The 17,794-nt window shown below is 50.2% G+C and overlaps 3 protein-coding genes across 3 annotated transcripts; all 3 read right to left on the bottom strand.

Moving 5' to 3' along the window:
* Window positions 1-105: 105 nt before the first annotated feature.
* BDV17DRAFT_280587 (proteasome stabiliser-domain-containing protein) lies at window positions 106-13,355 on the bottom strand (the record flags this gene model as incomplete). The annotated part of the gene is made up of 18 exons (XM_073759907.1): window positions 106-524; window positions 597-888; window positions 990-1,017; window positions 1,051-1,134; window positions 1,168-1,256; window positions 1,293-1,331; window positions 1,362-4,757; window positions 4,791-4,899; window positions 4,930-5,061; window positions 5,092-5,429; window positions 5,469-5,724; window positions 6,380-6,891; window positions 6,944-7,401; window positions 7,470-9,192; window positions 9,223-10,026; window positions 10,780-10,934; window positions 11,439-12,222; window positions 12,606-13,355. 18 exons carry the CDS (start codon window positions 13,353-13,355, stop codon window positions 106-108), a joined length of 10,368 nt encoding a protein of 3,455 aa, XP_073617442.1.
* Window positions 13,356-13,837: 482 nt separating this feature from the next.
* BDV17DRAFT_289464 (CCDC90 family protein) lies at window positions 13,838-14,890 on the bottom strand (the record flags this gene model as incomplete). The annotated part of the gene is made up of 3 exons (XM_073761671.1): window positions 13,838-13,895; window positions 13,950-14,283; window positions 14,350-14,890. The coding sequence occupies 3 exons, from the start codon at window positions 14,888-14,890 to the stop codon at window positions 13,838-13,840; spliced, it is 933 nt and encodes a 310-aa protein (XP_073617443.1).
* A 464-nt stretch (window positions 14,891-15,354) lies between these two features.
* Window positions 15,355-17,497, bottom strand: sec53 (phosphomannomutase SEC53; the record flags this gene model as incomplete). The annotated part of the gene is made up of 6 exons (XM_073763509.1): window positions 15,355-15,604; window positions 15,669-16,060; window positions 16,112-16,174; window positions 16,247-16,376; window positions 16,820-17,371; window positions 17,424-17,497. 6 exons carry the CDS (start codon window positions 17,495-17,497, stop codon window positions 15,355-15,357), a joined length of 1,461 nt encoding a protein of 486 aa, XP_073617444.1.
* Window positions 17,498-17,794: the final 297 nt, after the last annotated feature.

The raw sequence follows: 17,794 nt of genomic DNA on the forward strand, positions 1-17,794 counted from the left end.
AGAGTACCCAGGTCTTTCAGCTCCTCGATCGGCATTCAGCGTTATTTCTCCGTTCAAGGTTCACACATGTCAACCGTTGGGAACCTCCCGAAACTTGTCACCTTGTCACCTTTCCTCTGGTGTCAACTGTCCGATCACCTGATCGAGTACCTGTCTGACGGGTCCAGATCTCTCCTCCTTCCTCCAGTCACCGATGGACTTCCGTAGCTCCGGGTCTATCTCCCGTTCCGCTTGCAGGCAGAGTCTGACGTATGAGCTCGTCGCCTCTGCACGTCCCCTTCGGATTGCCTCTACCGATAAGTCAATCTCGCAAGAGAGCTCCCCCGCTAGCGTTGCCAAGAGTCCATGCATCTCGCGTAGATGATGAGTTTGGCCGTCCCCCTCCGATGCCCATGTGGTTAGCTGGGTGAAGAGGAGGCGCAGCTCTTCGTACAAAGAAATCTGCACTTGTTTTTCTCCGTGCTTTACAACTTTACGAATATTTGACTTCAGCTCTGTCATATAACCATCCAAGTCTGTGCGACCTGCGGCGTAGAATCTTTTATTAGTTCACTGAAACAAGATGCTCGAAAGCGAGGAATAGAGGCTCTTCTCACCTTCCGAGGGTGCGTTCAAGGTCTGCACAGCCGGGCTGAAGCACTGCAGGAGACACTTTACACAAGCAGCCAGCGTATTCTCCAAAGTTTGTTTTGCGCCAGGACCGCTGCCCGAGTCGATATCCATGGGGTCTCCTGCATCATCAATGCCATCCAGCACTTTGGAAACGATGCTGATTGCCTCAGCCGTGAGATTGAGGTCCTTGCGTGCTTGTGCCACACCACCCAGAGCAGTCAGGCCATGTGGCCGATATGCAGGGTTATTCCGTTTTGCCTCGCGAATCGTGATGGTCTTTGCGCGTAGATCAGCCAGTAGCTCGTAGCCATGTTGCCCAAAATAATAAAGCCGACCCAGAAATTGGGGATCGAGGAAAAACAAAGCATGAAACTTACCTTCATCAACTCTCCCAGCTGCGGCTGGCTCTGCCATAATTGCTTTGCTTGGCCTGCAAACCGCACAAAAGCCTTGAGCACATTTTCTTTCCCGTCCCAGGTCTTGCCAGCCAATGCCCGTTCTAAAACAGGCCATAAATACTGACTGGTATTCAGGTCAAGCTCCGAGTCCAAAGACATGATCGCGTCTCCAATTGCCAACGCTGCGGTGTGTTTTATGGCCCACCGGGCTGAGTCTAGATTACCACTGACAAGGTCCGCAATCTCCTTGATGTAAAGCGACACAGCCCGATTGCCACCGACATTATCCTGCCACGTCTTCTCAAAGACCTCCCGAACATGCTCGTCAAGGTCATGTTTCGCAACAAAGACAAACGGAAGCGCAGTCGAGGCAAACGCCATAAAGCGATCATTCGACAATTTTGACGACGCATGCAGGATCTCGGCAGAAATAACCCGCTGGTTGGCATCCTCAGCTTGCAGATATAGAGTTTTGGCGTGCTCTATTGTTTTCAGGATTCGGTCGTCCGAGGCTAGACGCATTAGGTAGCCAATCGATGAGCAGTACGAGGCGCTGACGGTGTCGTTTCTGTCGACGACGTACTTGCCGAGGAGTTGGATGAAGCGATCGGCGTAGGGCTGGAACAGCACCGATCGCATGCTTAGCAGGACTAGTACACGGCTGCACCCGACCTTGGATGGGAGGCCAACGGCCGAGCGAAGCACGCCTTCGAGTTTGGCTGCGAACTCCTTCATACTCGCGTCGTCGAGCATATCGATCAGATATCGCTCGATCACTTCCATCATCGGGGATGTGCGAATGCTGGATAGTCTCATTTTGTCGATTTCTTGCCCAGTTAGTCCGTACTTGTCGGCGTTGAGATGGACGTAATTGACCGCCTGGGGCTCCAACGAGCTAAGGCAGTTCAGAAACTGCTCCATGATGCTTGGAACAAAGGGGCGCAACGAACTACCCGGTCCCTTCTTAATCATCTGTATTAGAGCTGAGAGAGCAAAACCCTGGACCTCTTGGACGCTAGACTCCATGCCCTTGTCACTGAGTAGGAATGGTATGGTACTCTCAAGCATCGTCCTCACTCGTTTCGTGTCGGGATCGCTTGCCTCTAAAGTGCGAAGAACAGACCCGGTGATGGTTTGGCAAAGCTTGAGGGCAGCGATCCGGACACTTTCCTTAATGTCATCAACGAGCTTGAATGCCTTGGCGAAAATCTCATCCACGTATTTGGAGTATACATCCGGCTGCCGACCTTGTATCAAGTCTGCAATGGCCGCACAGCTTGCCTGCCGCATTCGCCACTCCCGACCAGCCAGCATGCTCTTCAGGAGGTCGGTCAGGATTTCGTCGAAATGAGCAGTAAGGACGGCGTTTGGATCCTTGACCAGCGCAAGCCAAATCGTGTTCATAGAACGCTGCACATTTGGATTCGGGTCAAATCGATATCGAAACAGTTTCGGATAGATCTGGGTGTTCTTCGCTAGATATCCGTTTACGCTGGAGTCGGAGAAGATACTGCTGATGCCAATCTTGCTAAAGGCTGCCCCGCTTGTCCAGAGCGCGTTGTTGGAAGCCAAAGACATGAATCGGTAAACGAGAGTTGGGTCGCCGGCCTCAGAAGCAAGGTTCATAATGTCCTTGTATGTATTGACCGATGAGCCTCCGCCGGTAGGTAGGGCTCCAGGCTCAAAGAGCTCAGTGTTTTCGTTGATGGCGCCGCCGCCGAGATTGGCGCTACTAGCCGTGAACGAGTCCACCAGGTCTCGCACCAGGTCATCCTTGAGTGACTGGTCGCCCATCTCATACACCAAGCTGAGACCCTGGGCTCCAGTCTCTTGAACCATCTCGTCGCGGTCGCTCAACAAACTGGCAAACGTGATTTGACACTTGCGTAGGCGACTCTGTACTTCTTCCATGTGGCCACAGTTTTTGACTAAGCATAGTAGCCATATGGCGGATGCTTTTTTTAGAGACGGCTTTGACGCTCTGCAGTCTGCAATAAGCTTGTCGGATGCGTCTGCAAGGACTGAAGTAGGAATATTGTTCTGTGGCAGCGATGCATCAACGTCGAAGTCAGGTATCAACGACTTGGAGTTCCAGCCGGCGACGGCATTACCAAGTGCCTCGCCAATCGTGAAGTGAATCTCCGGGCTTTTGAGTTCATGTAGACCGTAGAGTGCATCGAGCAATTGCTGGAACTGGGGCGCATCATGCGGGAAGTTGAGCACAAGTGAACCGAGGGCTGTTATGGCGACGCTGCTTTCAGCTTTGGCATCCTTGACCAGCCCTCCCTTGACTGTCTCCCACTCAGAGTCATTGGATGTAGTCGGCGACAGTAGGCCGGAAAGGCTGAGTTGGGCGATAGCTACTTGTGCAGCTTGCCGAAGAAGAGAGTCGCGAGAAGTCTCAATGATGGTAAACATAGCCTTGACCAATGCGTTGACTTGCGCCTCTGAAATCTTCTCCTTCGTCCCGCGGAACGCGAGTCTGCTGAATATAAAGGAAAGTGCAAGTAGCGCGCCCCGGACCCTGAGGACTTCTCCGCCAACCGCCGACTCCCATGATGCCAACGTGGCTGACCATTCCATTACCAGTTCGTTTAATTCTTTTTGGAAGAATGCAGGATGAGATGTGAGGATACCGATTGCTCGAGCCGCCGTGTTCTGGGCATCCTGGTCATTGCTTGACAGTGTTCCTTTCAATGACAACGCCTGAGGAAGAAGCCACTCCACCGAGTTATTAGTTGCCAGTGAGCAGATACTGACGAAATGCTCTCCGCATTGTCGTCGGCCCTCTCCATATCCATCAACAAGACCCATCAAAGTAGACTGCAGGAACATCCCTACCAATTCCGCATTGGACTTCATATGCTGTCTTAAAGCCGCTCGCGCCTTTTCATCCGTAGAAAGCATCAAGTCGAGCTTGGGCTCCCAATCTTGCTCTATCTCGAAGGCCAGACCAGCTGCCGATAGAGACTCCCAGAACAAGATATTACGGAGAAAGGTCATTGCAGGGCCAAAGGAATTTCGGTATCGGTCCCCAAACACCCCAAACTCATGACTTCCTGGCTCAACGGTGAAAAGTAGAAAGTTTGTAGCTTCATAGAAACTAGGGAAGTCAAAATATGAGTTTGTTTCAGTTGTAAACGAAGCACGGATTGGTCCATTATCTTGTGTTGGATTTATCAACCGGAACCAATACGGATGAAGTCCCTTTTTGCCCTCCTCGGAGATTTCCTGACGGTTGTCGGAGCCGCCTGCAACAGCCATGAGATCGATCCAGCGCGCCAGAACATTGCAAAATGGCAGGAATCGGTTTGCGAACCGCACAGCGGCGTACTGCGGTCCCCGTACGATCCGACACCCGGTATCCTCGTCATCATTTCCCGGGTATGTCCTCATTTGAGTGTCCAAATAATGACTCAATTCCTTTCTTGACTCCGTGTCTCCAACATCTATTGACGAATTCAAGATACTTCCCAGAGCTTGCTCAATGCTAACGAAAATTTGCGAGCCGGAGTCATCACAACTCAGCGAAGTAAATAGCCATTTGATAAGTTCGAAATATGATACCGTCTCGTGTCCGCCGTTGAACTGGAGATCGGCTCTGGGAACGATGATTCCGATGCTTTCGTAGGCGAGGGCACGCAGGCTCAAATCTGTCGCCGGAAGGCGCTGGCCACTGGCTCCTGAACTAGGCCATCCCTGAGAGCGGATGAAGTCCATCAATCCGGCAATTACCTTGGGCGCCATCTGTCTAAGATCATCGGGAGAGCCCATACGCACAACCCACGTAGTAAAGTTGAAGATCTGAGTTCGCAACTTCGAGGCCTGTAGCCCTTGAGAGGATCTTGCCGTATCTGACAAAAGGCCGTCCTCGATCAACTGCAGAATCCTGTCCGTATGTTTCGTGGCTGTAACGGACTTTCCTAGAAACACAAGGAGCTTGGTTTGTAGGGCAGAACGCGCCGGCCGCGGCCCATCTGGCGTCCCAGAACCAAAGTACAGTTGATAGAGCTGCTGCACAACCTCTGGATTTTCAAGGTCAGGGATAAACCTTTTCAGAAGCTCAGCAGCAAGATCAGACAAGCGGGAGTTACTGTCCGCAGACGCAATAATGGCGGGCATTAGGCGTTCTGAAGTATTAAAGGCTCCGCTGGAGATGAACCTCAGCACTCGTACTTTCGTTTCCGTCAGATTCAATCCGCCGTCCTGAGCTGGATTCCATGATTCAGTTACAGGTAGGTTCTTGTTGAGAAACTTGTATTCTGCTGGGGATAAACCAGGACATGCGGGCGTATCCTTCTCTGCAGGCAGAAGCAGCAACAGCTTCGAGAACCAATGCGAGAGGAAGCCCGTATCCTGGTCCGAAAGACCCAAGCGAGTCTTCAAGTTCACATCGTCCACGCTGTCCTTCGGTGGAAGCTTCAGCAACGGTAAAAGGCGCAACACTAGGTTAAACACAACAGCCCCCTGGTTCACAGAGGTCCCGATCTCCGAAATACCCTGTAATAAGGGAACCAGGATCTCAACTCTAGCGTCGGAGCCCAAGCGATCGATGCCTTGCTGCAGATATACCAAGTCAAAGTGCCGTATTAACTGCACTTTCTGCTCCTTGAACTGTTTGAGCAGCGCCGCAATGGGTAGCTTGATAGCTGGAGCCTTGACTCTGGTGTTGATATGTTGACAAACTTGAATCACTTTGCTGCGAACTGCATGGCTGTCCGAGCCTAGTTTCAGAAGTAATGGAGCTAGATATGTCGCAAGCAAAGTTTCCAGCTTCTGATCTGTATCTGCCAAAGCGATTCTGAGCTCGACCTTGCCAATCAAGCTTAATTCTCTGGTCTCTGCTTCATTGGTTGCGGCCATATCTGTTGTGGTTTATTGGGAAAAGCAAACTGGCGCCAAACATCAGGAAGAAAGACACATTTCAAGAAGAAAAAAGGTGGAGAGCTGGAATATATAAATGCAACTGAGGATTAGCAGTTCGCCCCCAAGCCGCCGAGTAGGTAGCAACACTCAACGTCAGCTGTAGTGGACCTGGTGAGCCACGATAGCCGCACCTGAATGGGGCCATGGCCGGATTAGTCAGGTCTCAGGTACAGTTAGATGCCTGGCATTTCAGGCTACAAATATATGACTATATATTGTCCTTGTCATTTTCGATATGATGAATAGGCCACACTTCATTCAATCATGTAATATATCATGAATAATAAAGAAATAAAATAAATCAACTACCGCAGTGCTAAACCATGCCCGCGCCGTGAATCATAGCGAAAAGCCATCGCTTCATCCACCCATTGTCTAAGCCTATCTATGCTCGTTCCCTCGAGGCGATGATTCTCTGCTCCGCTGCCTCCGCTCTCAAGAACCTCGCCACATCGCCGTCAGCGCTCAAAGAGCCGTGCGTCGTCTGTTGCTGCCTTGGGTTGCCAAAAAGGCATTGCCACAGGTCATCCTTCTTCACCAGTTCGCCACCCCACACGCCTCCTTCCATCAATTTGGCCAGCGGGGCATCTTGTATTTCCAGTGAGTTGGCGGAGTCAATGGCTACCTCGCTGAGGTCCTCAGGCATAGCCCTATTCACCCCGTTCGCCCCATTTCCATTATACGAGGATGAACTAGCCTTCTGTTCTCGTTCTTTCCGAATAATGTGGTCTAGTCGACGAGACACTGAAATGTCATAGATTGATTTTTCAACGGTGTCGGAGATCAAGTACATCCATACGGTAGTTGGTCGGTGTTGCCCAATACGGTGCACTCGCGCGATAGCCTGGAGCTCAATAGCTGTATTGATGAGAGGCTCACAGAGAAAGACGTGAGTTGCATTGACCAGGTTCAAGCCTGATGAATGTGCCTTTGCATGCAGGAGGAAGCATTCAATCTATTGTTGTCAGAGTTGATCTTGACAGCAGTAGCAAATGCAGAGAACTTACCCCGGCATCCTTCTTGAACCTCTCTATTCCGTCAGATTCATCGACGCTACTGTACCCAATTTTGAATCGCTTGAACGCAGCGGCAAGGTGTTGAAGGAAGCTCCTGTACTGAGAGAAAACAATGGATTGAGCACCAGGATCGTTCTCCCGTAGCCACAGAATATGGCGTGCCAGTGTATCGATCTTGGTTCCGAACGACTCTCTGAGATCGATGTTTTTGATTTCGTGGAGAGTCCCCGACCCAATATCTGTGTAAATGGCATTATTGGAGTGTCGTTCGAGCTCAATATTCGGGGATGCCTTCTCCTCCTGGACCACAAATTCTTGAGGTTTGTATGTGATTTGGTAAAAGTCGTTGCTTCCTAGTCGCTTCTTGCAAACCGGACAACTACGGTGTTGATTCCACCATAAACGTAAACAGTCTTTGCAATATTTATGACCGCAAACCGTCAGAACACCTAGATAGAGTCAGTAATTTGCTTGGCATACAAGTCCTAGGCGGCAATGTTGCAAACATATCACTTACCGATCTCAAAGCCAGATTGGCAGATGATGCAGATCTTTGAGCTCTCATCTGGATTTTGTTCATCTCGTAAGTGAATAAGATAGCGGCCCTTCGCTTTCATAGACGATATCTTCTTCTCAAATCCTTCTTCTTGCTCAAGCTTTGAATTGAAAAGTTCGTGATCGAGTGGTTTGCCAGAACTCTCTTCGTCGTACGGCGCAACGGTATCAGAAATCTGCTGCAGCTGCCGGTAGTACTCAAGACGATTGTTCATAGTGTCTCGAAACATTTCCACCTCCTTCTCCAAGCTAGATGCAATCTTTGTCTGCTCAACAGACATGTGAAGAACATTTTTGAGCACCATTGTGAGAATCTCAAATTCAGCGCGAGCTCGCGAACTCCCTTCGTTTGCCTGCCATTCGAGGGAGCTTCCGAGGCTACGAAGCTCATTAATGATCCTTCGAAGGGAGCCAAGGTCAGCATCAGGTTTCATTTCATTTCGTTTCTGCATGATCTCGAGATATAGCGTCGGCGAGGGGCCCTCTTCTTTTTTTGCTTGGGCGATGGCTTGCTTGACCTCATGGGCAATGAGCACGTTCTTCTGCCCAGTCAGAGCGTCATGGCGGTCCGCAAACAAGGCACGGAGGGCTTCCATGTAAACATACATCTCATCCTGATGCTTTGTGGATTTCTCGTACTCGTCGCCCTCGAGCTCGGAATCATCCTCTTGATCAATGAGAGCCTGTGAAAGCAGTTCGACCATCTTCTGGCGCCATTGGTTGTATTGTACAGCATGGTCGTTCATCACAAGACAGAATTTTTCAAGTCGTTCGAAGACCCTACGAGACTCCAATCCTTTGCTGTAAAGCTGGAGCTTCATTTCCGGAATCGCCACGAACCCTTTTCTCTTGGACTTTTCCTTGACCATTTTCACATAGCGCTTGGCTCTTTGAGAAATATCAGTTAGCATTTCTTGTCGAATAAGTTTAGCTTTCGCATATGCTTCCTCTTCCAATTTTTCCAACGTCTGAAATTCCTCCGATTCAGGCTCAGTGAGCTCAGGGTCCGACTTCATCTGATAGTAAGCGTTTCCGGTGAAGAAAATGGCGATATGCTCAACCTCGAGCGCGGCGCGTAGCCTTTGACGAAATGTCTGAAGCCGGGTGTTTTTCTCGGTCTCCTCGCCTTCGTCGTCACTCACCGACGATTTGTCATCCCCTGCTTTATCATTCAAAGGAGTCGGTTGCTTTTTCCGTTCAATTTGAAGCCGCTCCCGGCATTGGCTCACAATCTCACTGGCGCGATCCAACGACAATTTCCAAAGGTCGTAGGCTTCCCGCTTACGTTTTGCGTTTTCCAGTAGTTGGCCACGACGAAGCTGTGACAAAAGAAGTGTGCGCTCCTCTGCATGTATCGCCGCATCGTTCTGGTCAATCATTACTTCCAAAACCTCATCTACCGATCGCAAGGGACCATTGCCAGCAGCGAACCCTTTGCGACGGTGCCCGGTGGTGAAGAGACAAGACTGACGAAGCCGAACAAGCCACAACCGCATCCTTTCTATAACGAAGGGGTCATTCGGATCCCAGTCCGAGGTTCGAGGAGCTCCAGAGAAATCGAGCCCACACTCGTCGCACATCTCCTCGAATAACTGTCTATAGCTTTGCTCTTCCACTGGAGTGAATGGGACCGTAATAACAACTCTCTTCTGAGGCGGCAAGTGCAGCTCTTTGCGAATGAGATCCTTGCTGTGCCGTAATGTAATCATATGCACGATCTGGGCTAGGATGGGCTTAAACGTGCCGCACAGCATCTTCCAGATGGGACCGCAAAAAGGTTCATATTGAAGGAAGAGCAGGAGCCCAAGCAGATCGGTGATATCTTTCCGAAGGGGCGTTCCGGTCACAGCCCATGCCATATGGCGAGGTATGAGCCGGGCGACCTTTGCCGCATTACTTACACCACTTTCAATCATCTGGGCTTCGTCGAGGCATACCCGCCACCACGATATCTTAACCAGGGGCGACTTCCTGGCTTCGAATCGCTTTTCGTGTCGAAGATTCCGTTTCGGTGCGTTGCCGGCGTAGTGTATTTCGCGCGCAAGTACATTATAAGTTGTGAGTACGACATCGTTATCGGCCATGAGCTCAACTAGCTCCTGATCCGACAATGTTTGATGCCGTTGAAGGCCAGTGTAATGAAACACCTGAAGTTTCGGGGCATGTAACTCGATTTCCTGCTTCCATTGCTCCAGGATGACTGGTGGGGTTATAATCAAAGTTGCGCCAGTTGGCCTCAGCCCTTCGCTTCCGACCCCCGCAAATGTTTCTTCAGCGCGTAATGTGCGACGGTTCAGACACATTAGAGAGATCATCTCAACAGTCTTTCCCAAGCCCATCTCCTCAGCTAGTATTCCTCCCTTTAAGTGATCATTCACATCATACCACCCGGGAAGATCTTTTGTGGCAATCATGTAGAGTTGGCTAGCAAAGCAATTTTCCCCGTCTGCATCAGTTATTCGCTGGAAAGACACTGGTAGATTAGACTTCGGATGGTCCTTGATGGGCACTACCAGACCCTCGGAGTCCAATTCTTTGCCTTCTCTTGCTAAGAGCCACCGTACTGCACGCCGCTGGAACGGATAAAGCTCGCACTCTACCATGTCGCATTTCACAGGTGCAGAAAGCTCAGGCGTATCCGGAGGAACGTGGACGTTGTTATAGAAATCTCGGGGTGTCCAGCCATCTGCTCCTGCCGCAGCCCGGTTCCGACGATGGGCATGAGATTTATATTCTTGCCTTTGACCTAGGGCGTAGTTGGAGAATGCACACAAGGCAGCCTCAGGTAGTTTATGGTATTCGGAAATATCGAGCGAGTCTCTCCATAAGATAAGGGTTTCGAGGCGAAATGACGTGCGGTTTGCAAGATACTGAAGAGTAGATTGATAGCATACGGTCGGCAGCCTAGCCGTATGGTAGCGGTCTGCGCACATAAGATCACTTGCGATTGCTAAATGTTTGCCGAGACCAATCACATCAGGGTCCGTAGATGTATCGATGAAGATCGTCTGACGGTCTTGAATCGTCTCCAACTCTAATACCACGTAATCTTTTTGAACCCCGTCGTCTCCAACAGCCTCCTTGTAAGCAGGTGCAGAATCAGACGGATCATAGCCAGATGGGTCCGGTCTAGTAACTTTGACAAGGACAGGCAAATTAAACTCAATGCCAGCAGGTTTACCCCACTCGACCTGCGAGGGAGCCGCAAGTGCAAAATCCTGTCAGGGTATTAGCTAACAGTTCTTATGGTCAGCGTTGAAGTGAGCCATTACCAGTTGCAGATTGCATCGTGCTAGAGGGATATAGCCGTTGGGCACCAGCGATGCTGACACTTCGCTTGTTTCGCGCAAGCTGAGAGCCTTTGAATTACGTTTGCGACGTTTGCTAGCCGGTCCATCCTGCCCATTGTCCGAGTGACGCGTGAAAGCTTGCGCCAAAGTATCAGGAACCGCGCCTGGGAGCCAGAGAACATTGTAAGCAACCTATTCCTCCTGTTACGTCTGGATTCTATGGGTCTTACCTGGATAGAAAATAGTTGCCTGCGCCACAGCCATCCTGCAAACCCCCAATGACTGCGGAGTTTCAACCTGGGGGAGAAGAGAAGAACCTGGGGCACTCTATATGCACTATCGATAAGATCACGTGTTGATAATGATGGGGTTACCGGAGCTAAGACTCATAAAGACCCACCAATGTTTTTTAAGTTACCTTCAGGGCATCCCGTTCTGCAGCTAAGATTCGTGGCTATCATTTCAGTTGTCTATGAGACTTTCACATCGGAGACAACACTGCCGTTGACTGCGCGTACAAATCGCCGATATACTTTCCCCCCGGCGTCACTTTCGAAAGTATCACTTGTATCGCCAGAAGAGGAGGAGTTATTATTGAGACGATCGATAGGATGCTTGGCCCCATTGAGCAGTGCGCAGACGTAAAGGACCTGACAACAGGGTGTACGTGGAAATACCGACCCCTCCGCTGGAATCGATTTCGAGCCCTCTTCGCATCCAGGCGTCGATCGTAAGCCCGCCGTCCACTTTGCCGTAGGTTGTATTGACAACCAGCGGGTATTCAAAGCTGAGCTTGTAGCTAGGGTCTCTATCCCAGATCCCCCCAGCTGAGACTGTCCCAGACGTATGCTGTACATTCTTCTGGCTTAAACCCTGCTGATTTAACAGGCCAAAGTTGGAGAATGAAAGGTTCTGGCTCCATGTAAAGTTGGCCGACTTGACCGTGATGGTTCTTTGCGCTCGTACGGAATATGCTAAGGACACATTCCCTGCAGTATGATTCTGTACAAGGTCTCTCGTAGTAGTAATCATGGGAAGGGGAGCTATAACCTCAGGTTTTAGGTGAAGACTGGCAGGGGTGGATAACTGTCTGTCAGTATCGTCACTCAGATAGAGAAATATATTCCCTGAGACAACCCAATAGGAGCCGATACTGTTGGTAAGCGTGGCGCCTCCATCATCAGAAATGTCCAGCCCAACGATCTTGATCTCAAAAGAATGATAGGAGCCATCCGTGAGCAAAGGCAGAAAAGGGCTGATGTCGACTTCGGGAGCCCTTAGATCGAATGCATCAGTCCCGACAATTGGGCGCCAGAAGCCCGGAGAAACACCACCAGTAAAGATGACTGGATGGGGCCAGATGACGCCAGCGAGGATTCCGTCAATATAGAGCTGGATTTCACGAAACGGGGAGTGTCCGTAAATCTCACCGATGCCATTGTCGAATGTCTCCCTGTCAGAGGAAAACACATTCGACCACCAAAATTCTTCTGTAGACTGACCACACGCGGATATTGAAACAACTGCGCGAGAGACTTTGCGGTCAATCTTGTAGGCCACCTTCGCTTGCTGCTCGGGTACGTGGAATGCACTCGAGCAATTGCGCGCTGAGTTCCGTGCAGATATTGGATGAATGATATCCGGAGTCTTGACGTTTCCCTCACGCGAGAACCGAGCCACCACAGTTACATTGAAAGAGCCGGTAAAGACATCGTTGATCAAATTCCCTAGCTCGAAGATGATCTTTTGACGTTCTTTGAACAGCACTTGATACTGTGACAGGTCTTTCATGTAAGTCCAAACAATACCTCTCGTCGTAGGTTCCGCAGTTGATGTTCGGAATACTTCGACGTCTCCCAAGTACATATGTGCAAGTCGGTCAAACTGCCGTCCCCTGGAGGTGACCGTGAGGTTGAGCCGCACAGTATCGAAGTCACAAGTCGGTGGCTCATAATAACCTGGACCATAGTGGTCAGCATACCTGTAAGGGTTGGGGGCCGCCGAATGAGCTCACCAACGAACGGATGGCCGTAACTGAACGTAAACACATGGTCTAGAAGCAGAATCTCCTCATTACAAGAAGAGTTAGGATCCGGGATAGGAACGGGCCGATAGACCTGGAAGACTTCCAAGAGGCCAGAAATCGGCGAGACTGGAGGGGTATAGAGCCATATGACAAAGGCCAAAGCGAGCAACATTGCCGTCGCTAACATAGAGTCCTTGGGAGCCTTTGGTCTTGCCACATGCTGGCGTTGAACCGGGGCCCTAAGTGTCGCCCCTGTTGCTGGTACGAGGCTCGCAGCATCCTTCTCAGGTGGCACAATTGCGGTATCACAAATGCAGCTGCTGCCAGAGAGCAGCCGCGAATGGGCTCTTCGTTTGTAATATTGCAGGAACGGCCACGCCGCGAACCAGGCAGCCACTAGCACGAACAGTACTTTCCATTTGAGACTGACAACAGTCGCTGTGAAGGAGTTTCTGAAAGTTTCAAGATTGTTACCATCAAAAGTGAAGGCTTGAGTGGTTCGTTGACGGTGTATAGGGACCGCAGACGCCATTTTGGTGGCGGTAGAGCAGCAGCAGCTCACATATTCCAGCGGGGAAGTCTTATCCTTTCTTTTCGCAATGGCTGGCTTGAGCCCTCGCCGTTCACGCGGCAGGAATGGTTGTAATGTGCAGTTCCCAGAGATAGGTGCGCTTGCGGATAATCAATCGAAATCCCCGCACTCGCACTCAGGCCCCAGCCTCCAATTTAGTATATATCTGCCTATGTGGATCGCATCAGTACAGGATATTTTCTTCTCTTTGCTCTTTTTTGGATTTTATTAATACTCCGAAATAATGATTTTCTAAGCTCGTAGGGCCAGACTTATCTATCTCGAAAAAAAGAATGCAATGTTCGCTTCCAAGCATAATCCCACGCGATGACAAAGGAAATGGCGGAGGCGTTGTAAGACCTCGACAAAATGCGATGACAATGGTAAGTGTATAATACAATAAGACCTGGGTACCAGGTATTTCAGATTGATAGTAGTACCTCCTACATCAGAAGACGCCAGGCACCAAGAATCAGAGCAGCGGTACCAGTGCAGACACCCCTAGACAATCCGTTAGCAATCTGTTTCTGCTTGAAAAGGCAACAAGATCCATACATGAGCCATTGGAGAGTAGAAAATTTCACGGCCTCCACGCGCTCTCTCAGTCCCGCAACTTCCTGTTCAATTCTTGTCTCCGTCTCTTTTATGCGCATCTCTTGACTGTTCGCTTCTTCCCGAATGCGGCCTTTCTCAAGGTTAAGATCAAGGCGAACGGAGGCCTGAGTGCGCCCGATCTCATCCCGAAGGCGTGAATTGAGCTTGGCAAGGTCGGCGGCTATCTTTTCATGCGACGAGCGTGTAAGTTGAGCTTCCGTCGAGTCTGCGTTGAGCAATTCCGAGCGAAGTTTGGCAAAGTCGACTTTTTGTGTATATGCTGATCTCTCGGTATCTGCAAATCATGAAGCAGTTAGCATCATGCTATGTGCCGGGGCCAACAGCGACGAGGACGACTCACCCTCCCTCAAGACCATCGTCCGAGTCAGGTTCTGAATCGACTCCTGGATAACATCATTGAGAACCCGCATCATTGCAACAGCCTGCTCCTCACTAAATCCCTCATCCTTCAACCTTTGAACGAACTTCAGCGTATCGAAATGGTGGTCTCGTTCCCGCGGCGCAGAAGCATGGAATGCCCGGCGGGCTGGGTTGAATGTCGCAACGTATACGCCATTATACCGGATAGGGCTGCCTGTAGGCTGCGTACTCTGGCTTCTGGTGACCTGGAATGTTGCCCGCGGGAAACGTCTTGTGATTAATGTCGATGCGTCGCTTTCCCGAGATGTCGTGGAAAACGCCGCAGAGTGTTTTGTGAGCGATGAAAACTGTGTTTGACATGTCAAAGATGTCCAGCCTTGTGCGCGCTGCTTCTGTTTCCTTCCCGCAGGAAGAGGTGCCGAGTGCGAGGCTGTGAGGCTCGTTCGACCGGAAGAGCCGTTCCACGTCAGGCGGGGAAGGATTGAACGCGGAACCTCAGCAACGGACTTCTGGGGCGCCATGGTGATAGTAAGGTAAAGGCGATAGGATAGTCGAAAGAGTGGGAGAGCGCTTCAAATGCGCGGGCCTAATACGACGAGTTGTTGTTCACTGATTCATCAATGTCAATGATGAAAGTCCCCGAATACTTCTAGGCCGCCCGCTGAGGCACTACATACGGGATGACTAAGCGCAGGTACAGCCCTTCCCAGGTCACGGGTGAAGGCTCGCTGGAATCCCCATTGGAGAAAAAGGGACATATTTGGTGCTGATTCCTGGCTTTCTTTCGGATTAATTGTGATATTGAATGATTCATGCTCCGTTGTGGCTGAGTTTCGAAGACTTTGAGGCTCTCAAACTACTTGTCGCCTAGTAAATGCAAGGCTTCCATGGATTGGAGAATTATATTCTGCTAGGTATTAATGTATTGAGGCTAAGTGTTGTTCAGAACGGAAACTTTGTGTCAGCGCTTTCATGTATATGTACTCTAGAGTTGGAACAGCTCTCTGAGCTGCTTCATGCAATCCTCAGGGTTTTCAACGGAGTGACCAATCGTTCGGGGGTCTTCGTAGATCTCGTAATCGTTGCCGCCAGGGAAACATTTGTCGCCGAAGAAGTGGATTGACTTATATTCAATCCCTGAAATCTCCTTCTCACCCTCGACGTGTCTGAGGCAGTAGGTCTTGTCCCAGCCGGTGGGGAAAACATCAAAAGATATTTGACCTCCAATCGAGAAGCTGTTAAGAGCGGTGTGTCAGCGAGAACATATCAAACAACGAGAAGCTCAATAGGCCGACTTACCTCAGACCATAGTCAGGAAAGTTCTTCTTGAGAGCTTCCACGAAAGGCTTCCGGATGTTGTGAACTTTGTCGTACTCCTCAAACTCAGTTCTCTCCGCGATAGAGGCATTCCTGCCAATGGGGCTGACATTGATCATTCCGTTGCGGAACTCAATGAAGGTACCCCGCTTCTTCGGGATGTCCAGGTCCGCAATATACCTGAGAATGAAGTTGACCAGTTTCTGGTACATCTCCTCTCCAATCCATTCAATGAAGCTATTGCCGGTCAGAGGCTTTCCCAGTCGGTAGGCCGTTAAGCCGTTCTCGGCGAAGTTGAAGTCGAAGAGAGTGGTGCAGTTCACGCTCGTAGTACCAAGTTGTTCTTGCTGTTTGTTGAAGTCGGAACCGCCAACCTAGACATAAATGAGATTGAGGGTCTTTATATGAGGGATCGAGATACCAACAGAGCCGATGGCACACTTTTGGCGCAATTGTGAGAGGACTTGAAGCATCTCATCTGTAACATGCTGTAGCCCAGAGAACATGTTAGCATTTAGCATATCAAGTGGAACTAATGCAGGATTCATGATTCGGCTTACCCTCCTTGCAGGCGTCAAAGTATTGTCCACATCGAAAAGACAGATCGTGTCCTTCAAAGGACGGTTTTCTAAAGCTGGATAGACAGCGGCTCCTTCGACAGTGGCCATGGTGGGGGATATGCAAAGAAAGCTGAGGAGAGAATTAATCAAGACGGTAATGCAGCCCAAGCAACGAATGGACTTGATAATGAATCAGAATTCAAGTCAATTGAGGTTCCTGAAGAGGGGCAAGAAATGTACAGATGCAGGAAAGACTATTGGAATGTGTCCTGACCGCTTGCGGCGAACGAGGGGCAGAGCGGGCCTAGACAGAAACAAGGAGAGGCGGTCAACCAAAACTCACGGCCTAGATCAACGTGGGTCTGCGATAACTTGTCGATAACAAGGAAATGGAGAGTGTCCGAGCTTGCGCATCTGGGAACATGCCGCATAGACCAGATATGGAAGCCTGGATGGATAAAGTGTCAATTGTAGCATGGCTATACATCTATCATAATACTTGAAAAGGGCAGGAATAACATGACAGCGGTGGATATAAACTCGTCGTTCGAAACACAAAGCCCTCACTCTCACTGTCCCATAGTATGCTGGAAAACTTTGGCTGCCAGCTGGCTCAGCAACTGTGCGCGGGTGTTCGCTGGTAGCTCCAAGAAAACTTCATAGACACTTTTGCCCCGAGCGTCTCGAACAGCTCCTAAGCGATTGCCAGCAACAGCACCCGCTATAGCACCCGGGGCATTCGCCACGATAAACCCAAGCGCTCCACCACTGGCTCCTCCGACAATGGACCAGAAATGAGAGTTAGATCTCTGGGATCCATCGCTATCCATGCCCTCTTCCCGAAGCATTTCCTCGAACGCCGATCCGAACTGTTCGTTGGTTCGCTCCTCACGGTCTGTTGATGACCCGAATCCGAACGACGACCAGAACCCACCATCTGGTCTGGGCACTTCCTCTTCCCCATCCGATTCCTGCTCAAATGTTCTTCTGCTATCGTATTCTCGTCGGCGAGAACCGTCGGAGAGGGTATAGTAGGCATCATTTATTTCCTGAAACTTGCGTGTTCGTGCTGCTTTCTCGGGGGAGCCTTCAGGTACTCGATCGGGATGGGATTTCAAGGACTCCCTGTAGACCCTTAATACTATATCGTCCCAAGATATGTGTATACCTCACGTACCTCTTGTATGCGGTACGAATCTCTCGCTGGGTGGCGTCGGGAGAGACGCCGAGAACTTTATCTATTGAATGCATTAGAACAGGTATAACTCAAACCGTTGGGTGATAGACATACAGTAGTCAGGGAGTCCTGTTCACTTGATGTTAGCCACCGTTACCGTGGGTAGGCTGATCCATGACTTACTTGGCATCTTGTTCAAGTGTTAAGCCAACAGATCTCAGCTTCTTTGAGACTTGACTTATGGTCTGCTATTTGCAACTATGCGGTGTCGTATGCAATGTGAGTGGTCAGGAAAAGTGCAAAAGCAAAAAGCGATCTTGGTCCTGAAAGATGGGAGCCAGAGCCCAGATATCGAGCCGGCACGGAATGAC

The sequence above is a fragment of the Aspergillus undulatus genome (assembly GCF_047715775.1).
Source record: "Aspergillus undulatus strain CBS 261.88 unplaced genomic scaffold BDV17scaffold_13, whole genome shotgun sequence".
NCBI classification, from domain to species: Eukaryota; Fungi; Ascomycota; class Eurotiomycetes; order Eurotiales; family Aspergillaceae; genus Aspergillus; species Aspergillus undulatus.